Source organism: Oncorhynchus nerka, linkage group LG22 (assembly GCF_034236695.1).
Source record: "Oncorhynchus nerka isolate Pitt River linkage group LG22, Oner_Uvic_2.0, whole genome shotgun sequence".
NCBI lineage: Eukaryota > Metazoa > Chordata > Actinopteri > Salmoniformes > Salmonidae > Oncorhynchus > Oncorhynchus nerka.
Window position 1 is genome coordinate 31,345,172 of NC_088417.1, and position 19,688 is coordinate 31,364,859.

General features: G+C 45.2%; 1 protein-coding gene across 3 annotated transcripts in view; it reads right to left on the reverse strand.

Annotated features, from left to right (window-relative positions):
- Positions 1–16,624: 16,624 nt before the first annotated feature.
- Positions 16,625–19,688, reverse strand: part of LOC115125332 (MAGUK p55 subfamily member 7-like) — a 313,135-nt gene continuing 310,071 nt past the window's right edge. For all 3 annotated transcript variants that reach the window (XM_065007128.1, XM_065007126.1, XM_065007127.1), the window contains one exon: positions 16,625–18,921. In XM_065007128.1, the coding sequence (XP_064863200.1) occupies positions 18,742–18,921 (180 nt within the window). In that variant the 3' untranslated portion in view covers positions 16,625–18,741. The remainder of the gene's footprint in view (positions 18,922–19,688) is intronic.

Below are 19,688 nucleotides of genomic sequence, written 5' to 3' on the forward strand. Positions count from 1 at the left end.
AAAGTCTGTTCGAAGGGGAAGTCCAATAGACAAGTCATGTTAAGGGAAAATCCATCAGTGCACTCACTGACTTTGAAGTCAGGAAAGTGGAAATACGATTTGTTACAGAGTATATATAGTGAGCTGCTAAATGTTGAAGGCCTATGAACGCCAGAGGAGACTCAAGGAGTGGAGAGCGTTCCAATGCTAACAATGAAGCTAGTCTAATCACAGAACACAGAGGACCAATCAGTCTGTCTGCAGGCTTCGTGTGAGCCGCTCCGCTCCAGAGAGAGAGGGTGCAGGAACTGGACCCGGCCTCGTGCCTGCCGGCCTGCTCTGGGGACCTTCGATGTGGGCTGTAGAGTTGGAGAGCCAGGCTGCTGCTGGGCCTCCCCAAGGCTGCGGGTAGTTCCCATTTCCCTTTCCAAAGGGCTGGGTTCAGAGGGAGGCGGTGGGGTGTGTGGGTGCGCCCTGTCTGTCAACCCACTACACAACCAGGCCAGTAGATGATCACTCATTATGGGCTGTTAGAAACCCCCTCTTCCCTTCAGACCTCAGCCAAACTCCACCACCACTCCACTCCCAAGACCACTCACACACCACTCCCCAACATCAACACCTGTTAATACATGACACACCGACCAGCGCACTGAAAGACTGCCTTCACCTTCCTGCGTTCTGCTCCCACTTCTGTCTTTTACGAACTAGAACCTCACTGCATCTCCTTCCTCTTTCAACTGCATGCCGGTCTCTCAAAGAGACACAAACAAAACGGTCAGCCATTTTTTTGCGATGTTCTTTCAGGCTATTTTCTTCACTGGATTTGCTCACATATTAAGGAAGTTGAACATTGAAGGCCGTCCAAAGGTGAGCTGCTGCTTCACAGCTCTTACCACCTGGTTCTGCTCATATGAGTCCTGTCCGGTTTGACAGTTTAACGCCGTGGCGGCTGTGATCTTCTCACAACCCTGCACCTTACTATATAGTGTACTACTTTTGACCAGAGCCCTATGGGATCAAAAGTACTGGTCAAAAGTAGTGTACTATAGGCCTCCCGGGTGGCGCAGTGGTCTAGAGCACTGCATCGCAGGGCTAGCTGTGCCACCAGAGACTCTGGGGCCTCGCCCAGGCTCTGTCGCAGCCGGCGACGCACAATTGCCCTAGCGTCGTCTGGGTTAGGGAGGGTTTGGCCGGCAGGGATATCCTTGTTTCATTGCGCACTAGCGACTCCTGTGGCGGGCCGGGCGCAGTGCACGCTAACCAGGTCGCCAGGTGCACAGTGTTTCCTCCGACACATTGGTGCGGCTGGCTTCCAGGTTGGATGCGCGCTGTGTCGACCTTCGTCTCTCCTGAGCCCGGGAGTTGTAGCGATGAGACAATATTGAATTTTTACCCCCTTTTCTCCACAATTACGTGGTATCTAATTATTAGTACAATTAGATACCACGTAATTGTGGAGAAAAGGGGGTAAAAATTAAATGTAAAAAAAGTAGTGTATTACATTGGGAATAAGGTACCATTTGGGAGGCATCCCCTGTCCCCTCCAACCAGGTCTGGCCATATATCTGAGGACCCAGTCACCAGTACATATGGCCCTGACCCCGCCGATAACTCTTTACTGACGATTACATCACCTTGTAAAGGGACACGACCCAATACAATATCATACAGTTCCTTGTTATTCTTCCCCAGCAAACCAGACCGGTCTCTCTGTCTGGACCTCTCTCCCGCTCCCTCCCACTTTTTCCACCTCCTGTGTTTTACACATTCATTGTATCATGTGAGTTCCCATCTTGTCGCTCAGGCGAGTCAGTCAGGGGGAACCGCTGATTGGAAATAATAACACACTCACGTGTGTGCGTGCCGTTGTTTGTGCGTGTGTGTCTGACCACCCTCCACACTCCTAAGAGAAATGAGAGGGACATCTTGTCAAAACAAGGCCTGTGAGTGAGTGTTCTTCCCTGGGTGAGTCCAGGGGCTCTGGGCTGTAGGCTTTGCGAGCGAAGTGAGACACGGCGAGGGACGTCCTGGTGATTGCCATGACCTGGCCCAGTCATCGTCACGCTAAGGGCCTCCCTTTCCATCTGGACCTGGGTCTCTGTTCACATCCCAAATGGCACCCTATTCTCTATTTAGTGCACTACTTTTACCAAGGCCCTGGTCAAAAGTAGTGCATTAAAATAGGGAATAGGATGCCATTTGGGATTCATTTCTCTGTGTTACAGAGGTGTCAAACAGCAACAGCCTCAACCCTGCCTCTGAGAACACAACTGGCGCCACCGATATGACGCTACACGTCTCTCACACGTCTCCTACAAGGCCAGTCTGGCCAATTGTATCCCAGGAAAAGTATGGGTTTTATCAGCATGCCGTGCTTCGTTGGAATGTCTTGTTGCTTCCTGGTTTGGAACACGCCAGGCAAATCATTTCACAGTTTCCTTGAGTTGAGGCAACGTCAGAATCGGAGGCTGAGCATACACAGTCTTTATAGGAGCAACTTGAGATCCTGTATGCCGATCGTCTAAAATGTAATTAGCACATGGCCATGGAGTTGAATGTGATTTCATTGAGTGTGATTTTGATCAGATTTCAATGCGTGTGCAGTGTAAGACCATTGAAACAATCCACAATCACTTTCTCTATTCATGTCTCATCTATTCCTATGGCCTAAGACAGTATCTTCACTATTGGCTCGTACAGTGGTGAACTTTGATATGACAACGGGATGTTTTTGTACTCTCACTTCACACGAGCATGGAAATAAAATATTCCATAAACACAGCAAACTATGGTATGAAATAAATGAGGAAAACCAGGAAACAAGTTATTTTGAGTCGTCACCACAGCAGAGTGCTGATGGCTCATCTAGATGGGCCTACAGAGACATTTAAACAGTAAAGGTATCGCCGGCAGAGCAGAGATCCGCATCCGGTCCCAGTGCTGGGTGTGTGCGTGTTTATTTGCGGCAGGATGCTGCTGAGACGTGGTGGTAACTCGAGAACCCTCGACAGTAGAACGGCTATACACGACTGACGATCAGGCTTCGCCGTTATAACCTTAACATCATGACTGACTACCGGCCTACTTCTGCGCTCTGTATTCACATCCAAGCTGGACTGGGCCCACCGACACATTCCTCTGTGGATGGATGTATATGGGCTGCCCAAACAGAACAGGTTCATTTTTGTTTAATGTATTTTTTACATGTGGTCGGGCTAACCAACAAGTTCCAACCAGAGCATGGTTGTAAAGTTATTATAAAGTGGCATGATGAGAAACTTACCCATTAGGCTCTGAAACACAAAACCAAAGTAAAGCGACATAGTAAAAATATATAAATAACATTTTTAGAGGTGGTCTTATCCCCCCCTCAAAACACCACAGAGACCGTGCTAATTTCTCTGCACAACAAGCCAGTCCTCCCTCGACCACCATACCTCTAACTTTAAACATGATAGATTCTGTCTAAATAATTAAGAACTGGGTACAGAGAGGTTGAGGGGAACGGCACAGCGAAAGTTTAAGAAAATAGAGGTGGACAGTTTGGTGTCGCCGTAACATAGTCAATGTGTTCACACAGCCTCGGTCCTTCGACCCTGTTTTACCTCCACAAGTCAGAGGAAATTCCACTAATACTAACAATGGACCCACCACTTCCACCTGAACTTTTACCCCCTGCTCTCATTTTCACTTTACACAGGGTGCCTCTCTAACCTGCACATCCTTAACAGGCAATGCATACTCCAGCAGCACACCACCCTGCAGCACACCACCCTGCAGCACACCACCCTGCAGCACACCACCCTGCAGCACACCACCCTGCAGCACACCACCCTGCAGCACACCACCCTACAGCACACCACCCTGCAGCACACCACCCTGCAGCATACCCCTGCTGGCTTGCTTCTGAAGCTAGCCAGGGTTGGTCCTGGATGGGAGACCAGATGCTGCTGGAAGTGGTGTTGGTGGGTCAGTAGGAGGCACTCTTTCCTCTGGTTAAAAAAAATATCCCAATGCCCCAGGACAGGGATTAGGGACATTGCCCTGTGTAGGGTGAAGTCTTTCAGGTGGGACGTTAAAAGGGTATCCTGACTCTCTGTGGTCACTAAAGATTCCATGGCACTTATCACAAGAGTAGGGGTGTTAACCCTGGTGTACTGGCTAAATTCCCAATCTGGCCCTCATACCATCATGGCCTCCTAATCATCCCCAGCTTCCAATTGGCTCATTCATCCCCCTTCCTCTCCCCTGTACCTATTCCCCAGGTCGTTGTTGTAAATGAGAATGTGTTCTCAGTCAACTTACCTGGTAAAAATAACTTTAAAATAACTTTGGTCAAAAGTAGTGCACTATGTAGGTAATAGGATGCCATTTGGGACGCAGTCATGAAGAAAGGTATGAAGGGCATCCTCTGTTCTCTCCTTGGTTCCCCAGACCCTGTGTGTAACTGTGTAATACAGCTCAAAGTAACGGGGCCTGAAGACCTTTGCCTACAGACATGAGGTAATGTGTCGTTAATTAGCAGGAGACACATGGTGGGCAGAAGCCCCAGCCAGCACTGGAGAGGTGTCCCAAATGGCTCCCTACATAGTGATCTACTGTTGTCCATAGCTCTACGGGACCTTGTCAAATGCAGTGTACTACATAGGGAAAAGGGTGCCATTTGGAATGCAGCCTGGAACTCTCCCTCCGGTCAAGGTCATTTACCAGGGATGAGGAAAACAGAGCTGCGACGATGACGGCCCAGATCACAACATGAAAGTATGGACAGAACAGGATGGAATGGGCTACTATTGAAAAAGAGAAAAAATTAAATAGTGAGAAAGAGAGATAAAATTGAGAGAGGGAGAGAAAGAGAAAGGTTATTTAAAGAAGAGAACCTTCCATGAAAGAGATCTGATCTCAGCAGGAGCCCAGGACACCCCCTCTACTTCCCCTCCTCCGATGCGCATGATGTACAATTTGTCATGCAGCGAATGTAAGGACTTATCACGTTGAGCAGGGTTCAGGATATTGGCCCTGAGGTCGTAATTTAGAGCAGTAAATCAAACCAATTGGAGTGTATATCAAATCGAAGAGGGCGAGTCACTTTGCTTTAATGGTTTCGGAAAAGCATGAGAGGGAACGCAGTAGGAACCTCTGTGACATGTCGCTGTGCCTCGCTGTGATGGCGGTGTGTCTGGCTTTTCCACAACATAATCTCCTGTTTTTCTCTCTCCACCTCGGCCCTAGCCCAGTTAATATGGGAATTTATGGACATGACAATAAATACATCAAAAGGCAGGAGAGCGATTCATGAAAACGTACGACAGGCCCTGCGGAGTCCAACATTAATCTTGTGGATCAGAGACAAAACAAAATGAGGAAAAGGGCAGCCTTTTGATTCTGTGAGCTCTCAGTCACATTCATATCATAATTGGGGAAACCAATTAAAAACCAACAGTCACATAAGAGTAGCTGCTCTCCAGGGACCAGGTAGGAAGATTTGTTTTCTTAAATCAGTCATGGACTAATACAGGCACGCATGATGTTTTTTCACCTTTATAAGGATGTATTTAAGATCTCATCACCTCGTTCGGGCTGTGCAACTTCAGATTCATGCTGCCTAGACACAAACACACAATTAATTGATCGCTGTGACGTCACCATCTGTCAAATCAACCCTGATTCATGTGATTGAGGGTGAGTGAGAGAGAGAGAAAGGGGGAGAAATGTGGGGAATAGTTCTGTCCTTTTCCATCAGCAGCCCCCTTCTTGTCCCGTGGCAGTGGGAGAAACGTACCAGTGGGAACAAATGATGTTCTGGGCCTCGCACCGACATGACTTACATCTGACTGAGCAAGAGCACTTCTTCCTTCCCCATAGGGCCCCTAGAAGGCGTGACAGGAGGACTTACAGTACATCTACATGTCAGTGTGCTGGGAGAGAAAACGCTGTGTCAGTCACAACCCCCCCCATGACAGAATGTCTTAGAACGTCAGATACGAGGGTGTTTTGTTGAGGAGAACTGTTTGGAATTCACATGGAACCCATCACCCTCATGTACATTGTTTTGAGTGTTATCAAAACATACTGGAACGGGCAAGAGGTCATAAACACTCAAACGTGGACATGGTCAAATAAACACGCAAGGATGAAACACTATCTAGTGGGTGAGGTAGTGGGTTAACAAAAAAATGGTTTCAATCTAATGAAGTGTACTGTAGATTGAAAGCGATCTGAGCCTTATATGTGTCCTAAATTGCACCCTATTCCCTTTATGGTGCACTACTTTTGACAAAAGCCCTATGAGCCCTGGTCAAAAGTAGTGTACACTATGTAGGGAATAGGGTGCCATTTGGGGCGCAAGCTTTGTGAGCCAGTCGGAGAAGAGCTAAACCAGAGAGGACAGGAGAGTGGCGATAGAGGAGATGGACGTGGCTCCAGTCACTTTGGCTCGTTGCAGGCTGGAAAGAGAGGGACATTTTTACCCAGGAGAGCTAGCCAGCAGGCCCCAAACAGTGTCTGCAACCTGTCTGGCCCTAGTCAAAAGTAGTACACTATAAAGGGAATATAAAGGCGCACCCCAGACAGTGGGCACCGTTAACATAACTGTTGACGTGGAGGGAAATGGAAGTAAAGTCAGCGCTTTACTTAGAAGTCTCTCAAAACCTTTCTTACCTGTCACTGGGTCCGCGCTCCCACGGCTCTAGTTTCCCACGCCCAAGGGACGATGTGAGGCGGTATTTTTCTGCTGTTAAACATGGACCATTGAGCTTGATGGCTTTTGGAAGGTAACACCAAAGTGGAACTCTGTCTTCTTCCCTCTTTCTCTCAGTCTCCCTCTCTGTCTCGTTCCCTCTCTCTCTCTCTCTTACCTCTAAAGCCTGACATGACAGGCCAGCTCCAGCACCTTGTCATGTCCCCACTTACAGTATTGGGTCCAAAATGGCACTCTATTCCCTTTAAAGTGCACTACTATACTACCCTACGGGCCCTGGTCAAAGACGTGCACTATAAAGGGAATAGGGTGCCATTTAGGACGCAACCCGTACTGTGGAGCCTGGTAAGTAAGTGAGTGAGTCACTCCTTAATTCCAATTAAGGGGAAGAGGACAGCGAGTCCTCCTGAAAACTGTTTTCAGACCTTCCTCTTGGCCTCCCACAGAGTACCATTACCTCTCCCTGACCTTTCCCCACTCCTCCCTCGGCATGTCTCCAGCCACCTCTCTCCTCCCCCACTCCTCCCTCGGCATGTCTCCAGCCACCTCTCTCCTCCCCCACTCCTCCCGCGGCATGTCTCCAGCCACCTCTCTCCTCCCCCACTCCTCCCTCGGCATGTCTCCAGCCACCTCTCTCCTCCCCCACTCCTCCCGCGGCATGTCTGCAGCCACCTCTCTCCTCCCCCACTCCTCCCTCGGCATGTCTCCAGCCACCTCTCTCCTCCCCACTCCTCCTCGGCATGTCTCCAGCCACCTCTCTCCTCCCCCACTCCTCCCTCGGCATGTCTCCAGCCACCTCTCTCCTCCCCCACTCCTCCCGCGGCATGTCTGCAGCAACCTCTCTCCTCCCCCACTCCTCCCTCGGCATGTCTCCAGCCACCTCTCTCCTCCCCCACTCCTCCCGCGGCATGTCTGCAGCCACCTCTCTCCTCCCCCACTCCTCCCTCGGCATGTCTCCAGCCACCTCTCCTCCTCCCCACTCCTCCCGCGGCATGTCTCCAGCCACCTCTCTCCTCCCCCACTCCTCCCGCGGCATGTCTCCAGCCACCTCTCTCCTCCCTCACTCCTCCCTGGGCATGTCTGCAGCCACCTCTCTCCTCCCCCACTCCTCCCTCGGCATGTCTCCAGCCACCTCTCTCCTCCCTCACTCCTCCCTGGGCATGTCTCTAGCCACCTCTCTCCTCCCCCACTCCTCCCTCGGCATGTCTCCAACCACCTCTCTCCTCCCCCACTCCTCCCTCGGCATGTCTCCAGCCACCTCTTTCCACCTCGTCACCCTTCAATCAGGTTTCAATCAAATGTATTTTTTTAAAGCCCTTCTTACATCAGCTGATGTCACAAAGTGCTGTACAGAAACGCAGCCTGAAACCCTAAATGGAAAGCAATGCAGATGTAGAAGCACGGTGGCTAGGAAAAACTACTGAGAAGGCAGGAACCTAGGAAGAAACCTAGAGAGGAACCAGGCTCTGAGGGGTGGCCAGTCCTCTTCTGTTTGTGCTGGTTGGACATAGTACATTGCCATTAATAGCAGATTTGAATATCTTGAAGAACAATGTTCATAGATGACCAGCAGGGTCATTCAGAGGTCGAGACAGCAGGTCGAGATAGCAGGTAGAGAGAAAGAGAGTGGCCCCGTCCGACCAGGCAGGATAGACACTACAGTTCAAAAGTTTGGGGTCACTTAGAAATGTTCTTGTTTTTGAAAAAAAAAGCACATTTTTTGTCCATTAAAATAACATCAAACTGATCAGAAATACAGTGTAGACATTGTTAATGCTGTAAATGACTATTGTAGCTGGAAACCACAGATTTTTAATGGAATATCTACATAGGCCTATACAGAGCCCCATTATCAGCAGCCATCACTCCTGTGTTCCAACGGCATGTTGTGTTAGCTAATCCAAGTTTATAATTTTAAAAGGTTAATTGATCATTAGAAAACCCTTTTGCAATTATGTTAGCACAGCTGAAAACTGTTGTACTGATTAAAGCAATAAAACTGTCCTTCTTTGGACTAGTTGAGTATCTGGAGCATCAGCATTTGTGGATTTGATTACAGGCTCAAAATGGCCAGAAACATAGCACTTTCTTCTGAATCTCGTCAGTCTATTCTTGTTCTGAGAAATGAAGGCTATTCCATGAGAGAAATTGCCAAGAAACATGAAGATCTCGTACAACGCTGTGTACCACTCCCTTCACAGAATAGTGCAAACTGGCCCTAACCAGAATAGAAAGAGGGGAGGCGACTCCGGGATGCAAAGAAAAAGCCATATCTCAGACTGGCCAATAAAAAGAAAAGATTAAAATGTGCAAAAGAACACAGACACTGGACAGAGGAAGACTGGAACAAAGTGCTATGGACAGACTAATCGAAGTTTGAGGTGTTCGGATCACAAAGAAGAACAAAAGATACTGGAGGAGTGCTTGACGCCATCTGTCAAACATGGCGGAGGCAATGTGATGGTCTGGGGGTGCTTTGGTGGTGGTAAAGTGGGAGATTTGTACAGGGTAAAAGGGATCTTGAAGAAGGAAGGCTATCACTCCATTTTGCAACGCCATGCCATATACCCCGTGGACAGCGCTCAATTGGAGCCAATTTCCTCCTACAACAGGACAATGACCCAAAGCACAGCTCCAAACTATGCAATAACTATTTAGGGTAGAAGCAGTCAGCTGATAATCTGTCTATAATGGGGTGACCAGCAGTCATCGGATCTCAACCCTATTGAGCTGTTGTGGGAGCAATTTGAAGTGCCCATCAAGCCAATCCAACTTGTGGGAGGTGCTTCAGGAAGCACGGGGTGAAAACTCTTCAACATATTGACAACTAGAATGACAAAAGATCTGCAAGGCTGTAATTGCTGCAAATGGAGGAATCTTTGACGAAAGCAACGTTATTATTTAAATTAAAAATCATTATTTATAACCTTGTCAACGTCTTGACAATATTTCCTATTCATTTTGCAACTCATTTCATGTATGCTTTCATGGAAAAACCGGTGAAGCATCCCTCCTTGGGACGGCACGGAAGAGCACTAGTAAGCCAGTGATTAAGCCCCCGTAATAAGGTCAGAGGCAGAGAATCCCAGTGCAGAGGGGGCAGCCAGCAGGGGCGGTTCGTCGCTCCAGTGTCTTGCTGTTCACCTTCGCACCCCTGGGTCAGACTACACTCAATTGTCTTCAGTAAAGACTTAAAGGTCGAGACAGAGTCTGCGTCTCTCACGTGGACAGGCAGACCATTCCATAAAAATGGAGTTCTATAGGAGAAAGCCCTGCCTCCAGCTGTTTGCTAAGAAATTCTAGGGACAATAAGGAGGCCTGTGTGTTGTGACTGTAGTGTATGTGCAGGGTTGGGGAGTAACGGATTACATGTAATCCTTTACACGTAAGGGATTACAAAAAAAAAAACGGTAAGTGTAATCAGTTACGTTACCAGCAAAAATATTGTAATCAGATTCCAAATATTTGAGAAAAACTAGATGATTACTTTGAGGATGACTTCTAAATTCCGAAAGGATGTTTTGCGGAACATTTTTTGACACTTCTCCGTTTCCTGTATGACATTCAAATCAGCATTGAAAAAAGGCACAAGTTATTGATATCAACATAATGCACTGATGTGAATCACACTGCTGTTCTCTCACCCGATGTCACAGGACTACAACCACCTGAGCCACTGCCTGTTCACCCCGCTACCACTCAGAAGGCGAGTACAGGTGCATCAGAGCTGAGACTGAGAGACTGAAAAACAGCTTCTATCTCAAGGCCATCAGATTGTTAAACAGCCACCACTAACACAGAGAGGCGGCTGCCTACCCTACAGACTTGATATCATTGGCCACTTGAATAAATGGAACACTAGTCACTTTGATAATGCCACTTTAATAATGTTCACATATCTCATCTCATATGTATGTACTGTATCCTTCACTATCTATTCTTTACTATCTATGCATCTTAGCCGCTCTATCGCTGCTCATCCATATATTTTATACTTAATACTTGTGTGTATTAGGTTTTGTTGTGGAATTGTTAGATATTACCTGTTAGATATTAGATGTTGTTGTGGAATGGTTAGATATTACCTGTTAGATATTAGATGTTGTTGTGGAATGGTTAGATATTACCTGTTAGATATTAGATGTTGTTGTGGAATGGTTAGATATTACCTGTTAGATATTAGATGTTGTTGTGGAATGGTTAGATATTACCTGTTAGATATTAGATGTTGTTGTGGAATGGTTAGATATTACCTGTTAGATATTAGATGTTGTTGTGGATTATGTTAGTTAGATATTACCTGTTAGATATTAGATGTTGTTGTGGAATGGTTAGATATTACCTGTTAGATATTAGATGTTGTTGTGGAATGGATATTAGATATTACCTGTTAGATATTAGATGTTGTTGTGGAATGGTTAGATATTACCTGTTAGATATTAGATATTAGATGTTGTTGTGGAATGGTTAGATATTACCTGTTGTTAGATGGAATTAGATGTTGTTGTGGAATGGTTAGATATTACCTGTTAGATATTAGATGTTGTTGTGGAATGGTTAGATATTACCTGTTAGATATTAGATGTTGTTGTGGAATGGTTAGATATTACCTGTTAGATATTAGATGTTGTTGTGGAATGGTTAGATATTACCTGTTAGATATTAGATGTTGTTGTGGAATGGTTAGATATTACCTGTTAGATATTAGATGTTGTTGTGGAATGGTTAGATATTACCTGTTAGATATTAGATGTTGTTGTGGAATGGTTAGATATTACCTGTTAGATATTAGATGTTGTTGTGGAATGGTTAGATATTACCTGTTAGATATTAGATGTTGTTGTGGAATGGTTAGATATTACCTGTTAGATATTAGATGTTGTTGTGGAATGGTTAGATATTACCTGTTAGATATTAGATGTTGTTTGTGGAATGGTTAGATATTACCTGTTAGATATTAGATGTTGTTGTGGAATGGTTAGATATTACCTGTTAGATATTAGATGTTGTTGTGGAATGGTTAGATATTACCTGTTAGATATTAGATGTTGTTGTGGAATGGTTAGATATTACCTGTTAGATATTAGATGTTGTTGTGGAATGGTTAGATATTACCTGTTAGATATTAGATGTTGTTGATATTACCTGTTAGATATTAGATGTTGTTGTGGAATGGTTAGATATTACCTGTTAGATATTAGATGTTGTTGTGGAATGGTTAGATATTACCTGTTAGATATTAGATGTTGTTGTGGAATGGTTAGATATTACCTGTTAGATATTAGATGTTGTTGTGGAATGGTTAGATATTACCTGTTAGATATTAGATGTTGTTGTGGAATGGTTAGATATTACCTGTTAGATATTAGATGTTGTTTGGAATGGAATGGTTAGATATTACCTGTTAGATATTGTTGTTGTGGAATGGTTAGATATTAGATTACCTGTTAGATATTAGATGTTGTTGTGGAATTAGTTGTTGGACCTGTTAGATATTAGATGTTGTTGTGGAATGGTTAGATATTACCTGTTAGATAGATGTTGTTTAGATGGTTAGATATTACCTGTTAGATATTAGATGTTGTTGTGGAATGGTTAGATATTACCTGTCCAAGCCTATGGAATATAGGTGGGGCTTTTAGTGCTCAATCTAATTCATGCTGATAAAAATAAATAAATCCATAGGCCTAATGGACATATGCTGAAAGTCACACTTTGAATAGACTTAAAGGGTCCATCTGTAGCTGCTCCATACCAGTCCAACGTTTGGACACCTACTCATTCAAGGGTTTTTATTTATTTCTACAATTTTCGACATGGTAGAAGAGAAAATATGAAGAAAAAACCTGGAATGAGAAGGTGTGTCCAAACTTTTGACTGGTACTGTATTTCAAAGTGTGTCTAAAATATACATTGAAAACACTCATGTTAAAAACACTGTGTATCAAAATGACTCATTTGCAAGGCATCACCTGTGAAATCTCACGTGAAAATTTGAATCCACAAAAGTTAGGTAACCACGTGAAAATCCACATGTGAAACTTCATGTGAAATATCATCACATGTGAAGTACTACATTTGATATTTTAGTAATTTAGCAGACGCTCTTATCTAGAGAGACTTAAAAAAAAAAAAAAAAAATCGGACTCCAGCCAACCTAGTCATAGACGGTTCTCTCTGCTACCACACGGCAAGCGGTACCGGAGCGCCAAGTCTAGGACCAAGAGGCTTCTAAACAGCTTCTACACCCAAGCCATAGGACTACTGAACATCTAATCAAATGGCTTCCCAGACTATTTGCATTGACCCCCCCCCTCTTTTACACTGCTGCTACTCTCTGTTATTATCTATGCATAAGTCACTTTAATAACTCTATCTACATGTATATATTACCTCAATTACCTGGACTAACCGGTGCACCCGCACATTGACTCACATTGACTCACATTGACTCACATTGACTCACATTGACTCACATTGACTCACATTGACTCACATTGACTCACATTGACTCTGTACATAGCCTCGCTATTGTTATTTTACTGCTGCTGTTGAATTATTTGATACTTTTATTTCTTATTTTTCTTTAGATATTTTTCTTAAAACTGCATTGATGGTTAAGGGCTTGTAAGTAAGCATTTCATTGTATGGTCTACACCTGTTGAATTCGGCACATGTGACAAATACACTTTAATTTGACTTACAATTAGTGCATGCATCTTAAAATAGCTAGGCGAGAAGACAACATATCAGAATCTTATCAAGTACATTTTCCGCCAACAAAGTATTTATCAGCAAAGTCAGTGCAGGTGGTAAAAGGGCTTCAGATGTTTTCGGAAGATGGGCAGGTTCTCCGCTGTCCTGACTTTAGGGGGAAGCTTGCTCCACCATTGGGGTGCCAGGACAGAGACGAGCTTTGACTGGGCTGAGTGGGAGCTGCCCTTCTGTAGGGGTGGGAGAGCCAAGAGACCAGAGGTGGCGGAGCAGAGTGCTCGGGTTGGGATGTAGAGTTTGAGAATAGCCTGAAGGTAAGGAGGGGCAGCTCCCCTTGCCTCTCTGTAGGCAAGCACCAGGGTCTTCAAGATGAGCTTTGACTGGAAGCCATTGGAGTGTGTAGAGGAGTGGGGTGACAAGGGAGAACTTAGGAAGGTTGAACAACAGGCTGGCTGAGGCATTCTGGATAAGTTGCAAAGGTTTGATGGCACAAGCGGAAAGCCCAGCCAACATAGTTGCAGGAGTCTAGATGGGAGTAGGACCTGCGCCATATCCTGTGTGAGGAAAGGTTGTACTCTACCTGCAGGAGTGAGTCACTACTTTGATGTTTGAAGAGAATGACAGGGTGCTGTCCAGGGTCACGCCGGGGTTCTTTGCACTCTGGGAGAGGGAGTAAGAGCAGCTCTGTTTTGTCTGTTTTTGGCTTGAGGTGGTGGGCCGAAATCCAAGCTGAGATCTCTGGCAGGTATGCACAGGTGTGTCGCCACTTGGGTGTCAGAAGGGGAGGAAGGAGAAGAGTAGTTGAGCGCCATCCACATAGCAATGAGAGACCATGTGAGGATATGACAGAGACAAGAGTCTTGGTGTAAAGAGAAAAGGGCCTAGAGCCGAGCCCTGGGGGACACCAGAAGTGAGAGCATGTGGTGCAGACAACTCTTCTCCACTCCACCTGGTAGGATCAGCCTGCCAGGTAGGATGCAATCCAGGAGTGTGCAGAGCCTGAGACGCCCAGCCCTGAGGGGGTGGAGAGGAAGATCTGATGGTTCACGGTGTCGAAGGCAGCAGATAGATCTAGGAGGATGAACAGAGGACAGTCATCTTTGGCAGAGCGTGGACCCTCTGTGACACAGAGGAGAGCAGTCTCAGTTGAGTGAGCCACCTTGAAGCCTGACTGGTTAGGGTCAAGAAGACCGTTCTGAGAGAGATAACGAGAGAGACATCACGCTCAAGTGTTTTGGACAGAAAAGAAGGGATACTGGTCTGTAGTTTTTGACGTCAGAGGGGTCGAGTGTTGGTTTCTTGAGGGGAGTGAGTGGTCAGGGATGAGTTGATGAGGGAAGTGAAGAACGGGAGGTCCCCAGAGATGGTCTGGAGAAGGGGATAGGGTCAAGTGGGCAGGTTGTTGGGCAGCCGGACATCACTTGTGTCAGGATTTCATCTGGAGAGAGGGGAGAAAGAGGTCAAGGTCTAGGGTAGTACTATGTGAGTGGGATCAGTGGGCTCAGTAGGCTGAGTGAATGAGGAGCAGATGTCAACCTTTTTTTTTCTCCAAAGTCATCCACAGAGAGGGAGGAGGGAGGGGTGGGAGGTGGAGAATTAAAGGAGGGAGGAGAAGGTGGAGAAGAGTTTCCTAGGGTTAGAGGCAGAAGCTTGAAATGTGGAGTGGTAGAACGCGGCTTTAGCAGCAGAGACCGGGGAAGAGAAGGTTGAGAGGAGGGAGTGGAAGGATGATAGGTCCTCCGAAAGTTTAGTTTTCCTTACGAGTGTTTTAACAATGCATCTTTCCTACAACGGCCGAATATGTAACATGTTTCCCCCAAAAACTACGCAGAAAGAAAGGTCGCTAAGTGCATCGTTAAGGCAGGAGTCAAAAACTGATAGGATCTAAAGAAATGCTGCGCTGCTTTCGGGTCAGCTTTCTCCATTCAAATCTTTCTTTAACATTATAATTTTTTCACAAAACTGACAAACGGTCACCTCCTAGAGAGTTATTACCACCTACGGCTGCAACTAGAGGCGGCTTATTATAATGCTTACCCAATGAAAATGCACAAAATTACAGATTTGGCACATCATTGCGCACGTTAGGCTACACATGATGAAATATATTGAGACAAATACAGAAAGTGCCTACAAGAAGCAACATATAACTAAATTGATTAAAATGTTTTCAATATGATTGAAATAGGCATATAGCCTACTGTTTATATTTTAATGCAGTCATCTTTTTTTTAAAACATTTTATATGTCGGTTGTTTGTATCAATTGCAAGGACATTGGCAACTTTGTATTTGCAGCCAACTTTGTTCTGAAGATATCAGTGGTCACAGAGAGACAGATAAACCATGTGATTCTATGTTTGGCTGAGATCTTGTGTCTATTAAGTGACGCGGGAGGGCAAAAAAGTATCTATCGCTGTTAGCCGTTACACGAGTGGTCTGAGGCAGGCGTTCGATTAGTGTTTTCAAGTGCAACAGTTTCGGGGAAACAGTTCAGAGATTTAACAAATGTTCTAACGATAAATTTAGCCTTAAGATGCTTTTGGGGCCCTGTTCTGTAGGCAAGCAGTAGGTCACTAAGCCACGGAGCATGAGGGTGAAGGTTGAGCCGGCTGGGAGGAAAGGGGACAGTCAAAGGATGCGGAAAGGGAGGAGAGTAGTGTCGAAGAGGCAAAGACATGATACAGGAGGGAGAAGGATCTAGCAAACAAAGTAATGATCAGCGACATGGAGGGGGGTTGTAGTGAGATTAGTAGGCAAACAGCCTCTAGTGAAGTGTGAGAAAAACACATGGTTTCACGTGATTTTACATGTGGAAATCAACATGTGAAACTTCATGTGAAATATCACTACATGTGGAATCATGCGATTTTCCGTAAGGGGTTACATCTCAAATGACACCTTATTCCCGACATAGTGCACCACTATAATCAAAAGTAGTGCACTATTAAGGGAATAGGGTGCCTTTTGGGACACATTCTCAGTTCTATTTACACAAGTGTGCACTCCGTGTAAGTGTTTTTCTTCTTTATCGGAGCGAGCGAAAGTTGCGCTAAATGGCTCAGAAACTAATTCTAGACATACAAGATTGTGACAACCCCAAGCGTCCCATGTCACTGTCGTGATCCTATGAGAGGAAAATGAACTCATGGCTACAATCATCATTCACTTGCCATATTACAAACTCTAGTTCTCCATACGGGTTATTAGCATCTTAGAAAAATACACATTTGGTTTAATATTTTTATATAAAATGTACAAATAAAAAGAAAAAAGTGAAATCACACAATTTGCCTCACAGTAATTGAATGTACAGTCAGAAGGACAATATCTGCACAGACAGAACTCTGACTCGGCTGGCTGGAGGATAAATATGAACCTAACATCATATAAACATGAAAGAAAAGAATGAGGAAACTAGAGGGTTAAACCTGTAGTGTAGATAAACATGGTATTGTAGTGGCTTAACCTCAAACAAATATATTTGTTTAAATAGAAACACCATCTCCTGATAATCAGAAAAATACAGAACAGGTGTATCTGCGATACTAAGAACATTTGAAATGAACAAAAACACTGGGATAAAGGAAGCGAGGGATAGAGGGAAACCTGCTGTAAAAGAGAAGAGACACCAGACAGACAGCGAGATCGCTCTGGTGCATCGTCATGACTCATGATGACCTTAGCTCGACACAGAGCTAACGCCACATGATTGGTGATGTGAGAGTGTGAAATCACAGAGAGAGACAGAGAGAGAACATAGGGGCACTGAGGTCACTGCACCCAGCAATTTCGCAACCCTAGATATGGTATACATAAATATTCTCTCGAAGACAGGCTCTAGTCTAGACACATAACCCTGGGATACAGCCAGCATACTGTATAGGAGGAACATGGTAGAGGGATAGACAGGAGGGTTAGAAAGAGAGGGGTGGAGGAATCCTGCAAATAACTAGCGCCTCTAACCTCTCTGTATATAACCTGAACCTTGCTAAGTTAAAATCAGCTACTTTGTGTTTCTGTCTGTTGTAAATCTACTAGCGCCATGGACCCCTCTATTAGGTTCCTTGTTTTAGGCCTGTTTTATGAGGGTAAAATAACGCTAACTCCACCCTAATTATACTAGATTGAGAACATTTGACTTACAACCGACGAGCCAACGTCTGCTGGTTGAAATAGCAAACTGTTATGCTGCCTGGGCACAATCATGAGTAGGGCAGGGTGGAGGGCTTTACATTTAAAAAAGCCCCTAAAATAAAATTAGAAAACACCTAGGATGTGTCCCAAATGGCACCCTATTTCCTTTTAACCAGGGCTCATTGGGCTCTGGTCAAAAGTAGTGCACAGTACACACAATAGCTTGCCATTTAAAATACACGCGGTGTAAGTAGGACCTTGGGAATTTGAGGTGCGACGACATGAAAAAACTTCCAACGTCAAAGTAACATCAGAAATCACCTCAGGTTGTAGCTTACAGTGTCATGATGCTTCCTTACAGATGATGCTATAGATATGTTATATATAAAACTGCAGAAAAATATTCAAATATATTAATTTATCTTAAATAAAATGACACCTGTTGTTGCTGTTTTTTGAGTGTACTGTCCCTGCCATGTTTTTGCTTTGATACCTTGGTGTAGCAGACTATGGAAGCGTTAGAAATCACAAGGGAAACGTTTATCTGAGTTTGAGGCTGTGTCTGAAATGGCACCCCATCCCCTATGGGCCCTGGTCAAAACAAGTGCACTACATAGGGAATAGGGTGCCGTTTCGGACCCAAGCTGAGTTTAAGACTTGAAGGCAAAAAAACATTTTCATCTGTTCCCCCATTCTGCATTAATATACAAACCACCCACAGAACAATACAAATCCCTTAGGTTTCTATGAACTAATGTTAAAAACACACTAAGGAAGGAGTCCGAAGTTACAGTACGTTCTGGCACAGCACTGATGGGCAGTCACACCGATCTGATGAGAAGACAGTGCAGCGGTCTAGAACCAGATCAGACCAGCCCCACCCTCAGATGTCCAGCGTGTTGCATGATGACTGAGCTAGACAGGGCCCAGAGGAAGACCCAGACAGAGACACAGGTTTCGTCCCAAATGGCACTCTACTCCCTATTTGAAAAGTACTTTCACAAAGCAGTGCACTATATAGGGAATAGGGTGCCATTTGGGACACACATCTAGTCAGCCCACTCTGCTGTCCAGCTGTGTTACGATCCATCCTAAACCCGACAGCACCCACCACCTACACAGTGGACATAGAACCAACTTCATTAAAAAGCCCTCCCCTTTTTATATCCTTCTTTCTCCAAACGGCATTTCACTCTTTCTCTGTGGCTCTCAGGAGTGAGTCCAGCTGATGGGGACCCAGTGCGTGTCAGTCTCCACCTTCTTCAGAGCCACCTTCAGCTCGGTGAATGCCGCCGTCAGGTCGTCGTTGACAATGATCTTCTCAAACAGGTGGCCGTGCTGGCTTTCCATCTGCTGGGCGGTGCTCACCATCTCCAGGAAGTCCTCCTCCTGTTGGACAAGAATAGAATGGAATAAAATATACACTCAGCAGACATTTTCACTTAGGAGTGTACTCACTTTTGTTGCCAGCGGTTTAGACATTAATGGCTGTGTGTTGAGTTATTTTGAGGGGACAGCAAATTTACACTGTTATACAGGCTGTACACTCACTACTTTACATTGTAGCAAAGTGTCATTTCTTCAGTGTTGTCACATGAAAAGATATACTCAAAAATGTACAAAAATGTGAGGGGTGTACTCACTTTTCTGATATACTGTATATACATAAAGCAGGCACACAGGCATCGAGGTATTCAGTTACTGTTTAATTGAACGTTAGAATGGGCAAAACGAGTGACCTACAGTAAACGACTGTGTGGTATGATCGTTGGTGCCAGGCACGCCGGTTCCAGTATCTAAGAGACGGCTGGCCTCCTTGGCTTTTCACGCATGACAGTGACTAGGGTTTACTGAGAACGGCGAGACAAACAAAAAAACATCCAGTCAGCGTCAGTCCTGTGGGTGAAAACAGCTCGTTGATGACAGAGGTCGAAGGAGAATGGCAAGAATCATACAAGCTAACAGGCAGGCCACAAACAGACAAATAACAGCGCAGTACAACAGTGGTGTGCAGAATGGCATCTCGGAAACACACAACTCATCGGTCCTTGTCACGGATGGGCTAAATCACTTACAAACAAGAAGTGGCTCCAGTGGGCACGTGATCACCAACACTGGACAATGGAGGAGTGGAAAAACATTGCCTGGTCCGACGA